We start from the raw sequence: 2,635 nt of genomic DNA on the forward strand, positions 1-2,635 counted from the left end.
TTTATTGCTCTTTTCATGTTAGTTGATAATTGACTTTGAAAGATTTATGTCAACTCACAGTCAAAGATCATTTCTCAGAGCCCTTTTTCTGGCCTGAAATCAGGCCATTTTGATAATCAGTTTACTAGCTCATTATCCAAACTTTAAAAGTGCATAGCACAGTGGTAAGGAATTTTACTGCCACTTATGGAAAACCAGCTTTGGAATGTTAAAATTCTTTTGATCATCACCTTTGTACCCAGATAACTGCATGTGAGATGACTAGATACTGTTTTCTAGATAAGAAATTTCAAGATCCTTTCTATGATCTGTTTAGGTAAGAGGTTCTTACTAATCTTACTAATGAGGCAGCTCATTGAAACGTGAAGATATAATATCATACTTATTTAGAAAGTAATTTTTTAAATCTTAAAAGCATCTGTTCTGCAACTATACCAAGCCCAGTATTAAGTAGCAGGTGTATCCACATGTTTTGCTAAAACCACAGTTCCATGGCAGAAAGCAGCAGAAGGTGCTTTAGAAGACAGAGAAATTCACGCTTTTTCGCATTCAGTGGCAGAGTAAATTGCAGGTGGGGCAGAACAAATCTAGGTAAGAAGGAGTCTATGTTTCTTTAAGTGAAGAGGAGCTTTCTTTCCGGGCAGGATGAATACCTCTACAATCCTTGAGAAAGGAATTCACATGAAAGCTGGGAAAAAAAATAGGTTTATTAAAAGATTCCATTTATATTATTGTTTGTCCCACCCCGTTTATATTTTACAGTTGCCTATAAATGCAAGGGCCTGAAGTCCATGATTCAGACTGTCCAGCATGTCTTTGGAAATGTTTAGATCGGTGCTGCATCATAGCTCCACCAAGCAGTTACGGACGAGAGCAGCCCAGATATCTGTCAGTAGTGCAAATCCTCTTTAGTCCTAGTTGGTATCAGAGGGTCAGACACCCAGCAGGAAAGCCCTGGGGTCCCGGTAGCCCACAAAGCAGGGTGCTGCCCAAAAGCCAACTGGCTGTGCTCTGCAGGCGCTGCTGAGGTCCAGGGCGGGTGCCGGCAGGGCCGCCACAGGGAAGCCCTCAGAGGCAGCTCCTTGCCGGGGCAGAGGGGGTGGCCGGGTCACGTATGTGAGCGGCAGGGGCACCACAGCGCCCTGAGGTCCGTACGGGAGAGCGGGGCTGCAGAAGGGCTCCGTCCTCAACTCCTGCAGCTGCCGCTTGAGCTTCATCCGCCGGTTCTGAAACCAGGTCTTGATCTGGGGGAAGGGTACAGGAGAAGGAGAAAAGACGAGGTTACAACGCCACCCAGGCTTGATTATCTCGTTATTTGGAGCCGTGCCGCCGCCGTTCACCGAGCCCTCGCCCGCGCTCACCTGCACCTCGGAGAGGCGCATCCTGCCCGCCAGCTGCCGGCGCTCGGCGGCGCCCAGGTACTGCTGCCGCTGGAAGGAGCTCTCCAGGGTGCTGATCTGCTCCGCGCTGAACGCCGTGCGCAGCCGCCGCCCGCCGCGCCCGCACGGCTCCTCGGGGCCCGGGCACTCGGGACCCTCCTCCGGCACCGGCTGCTCCGCTCCCGATGGCCTCCCGCCTGCTCCTGAGCACAGGGATGAGGAGAAGGAAAGGGTCAGCCGGGCCCGGGCACCGCGTGGGGAACCGCCGCCCCCGAGCAGTGGTGCCGTCCCGGGCCCGGGGTGTCCCAGAGCCGCCGCCCCCGCCCGGGAGCCCCCGGTGTCCCTCGGTACCTGCGGCGGGAGTGGCCGCCGGGCGCTCCCGGCTCCTGCCGCCCGTCCCGTCCCGCGGGCCTGCCGGCCGCTCCTGGCTCCGCTCGCTCCGGTGGCCCGCGGACGATGCTCGGTGTGGGGAGCCCTTGGTGGGGCTCTTGAGAGCTTGGCTGCTCTGGGACAACCATTCCACGGAGAAAGGGGCCTTAGTCATCGTGCCTTGCTTCGGAGATGCCGGGAAGGAGCGTGTCGGGGAGCACGGGCCTCCTTTATAGAGCAGCTCCCGGAGGAAAACGTTGTTTGTGTAAATACACATCAAAGGGCCAGATAAGTATCATCTAATTGCCATCAGTCCTCTCCCCCCAACAAAAGATATCGTTCACACATTGCCCCAGCTCTCGGAGGCTCGGCTCCGCCGTGTCTGCCCCTGAGGAGTTCACTCCGCTGTCAGTGATTTACAGCTCTTGTTACATCCTATCCCCATGCAAATGGCATTTATGGAGCTGAGCAGCCTCAAACGGCGCTGGGGAATGTACCCCCGGGGGAGCGCAGCACCCCCGGCCGCTGGAGGGAGAAGGGACGCTGCTACTTCCGATCTCCCCCTGGAGTTGCTGTTCCATTCCTTTTCAAGCATCAGGCCCTGTTCTTCTCCTCTCTGGGCTGAGCACTGCGTTCCCGAGACAGCCTCAGCCAGGCAAGCGGAGAAACTCAGTCACTGGGTTCTCCGGGATTGCAGCCTCAGGTTATAAAGCACCAGGCACAGGCTGAGGAGTTTGGAGGAGAAGGTTGTGAAACAGAGAAAGGTAAATGTCAAGGTCATTGGATTCTATGAATCGACAGGCTTCTGGTCGTTTATATAAAAGTATGGTTTCTGGACTAAGGAATCAGAAAAATGACAATTATTGCCTTAGAATTCACATTCTGCT

At 54.2% G+C, this 2,635-nt stretch overlaps 1 protein-coding gene across 1 annotated transcript; it reads right to left on the minus strand.

The window, feature by feature from the left end:
* Positions 1-689: 689 nt before the first annotated feature.
* On the minus strand, positions 690-2,351 carry LOC120502104 (homeobox protein vent1B-like). Its single transcript, XM_039709194.1, is given in 3 exon segments — positions 690-1,244; positions 1,362-1,697; positions 1,700-2,351. Coding segments are annotated over 3 exon segments (846 nt in total). The 5' UTR covers positions 1,898-2,351; the 3' UTR covers positions 690-932.
* Between the last annotated feature and the right edge of the window lie 284 nt (positions 2,352-2,635).

This window comes from Passer montanus, unplaced genomic scaffold (genome assembly GCF_014805655.1).
Source record: "Passer montanus isolate IOZ18808 unplaced genomic scaffold, ASM1480565v1 scaffold21, whole genome shotgun sequence".
Taxonomy (NCBI): domain Eukaryota; kingdom Metazoa; phylum Chordata; class Aves; order Passeriformes; family Passeridae; genus Passer; species Passer montanus.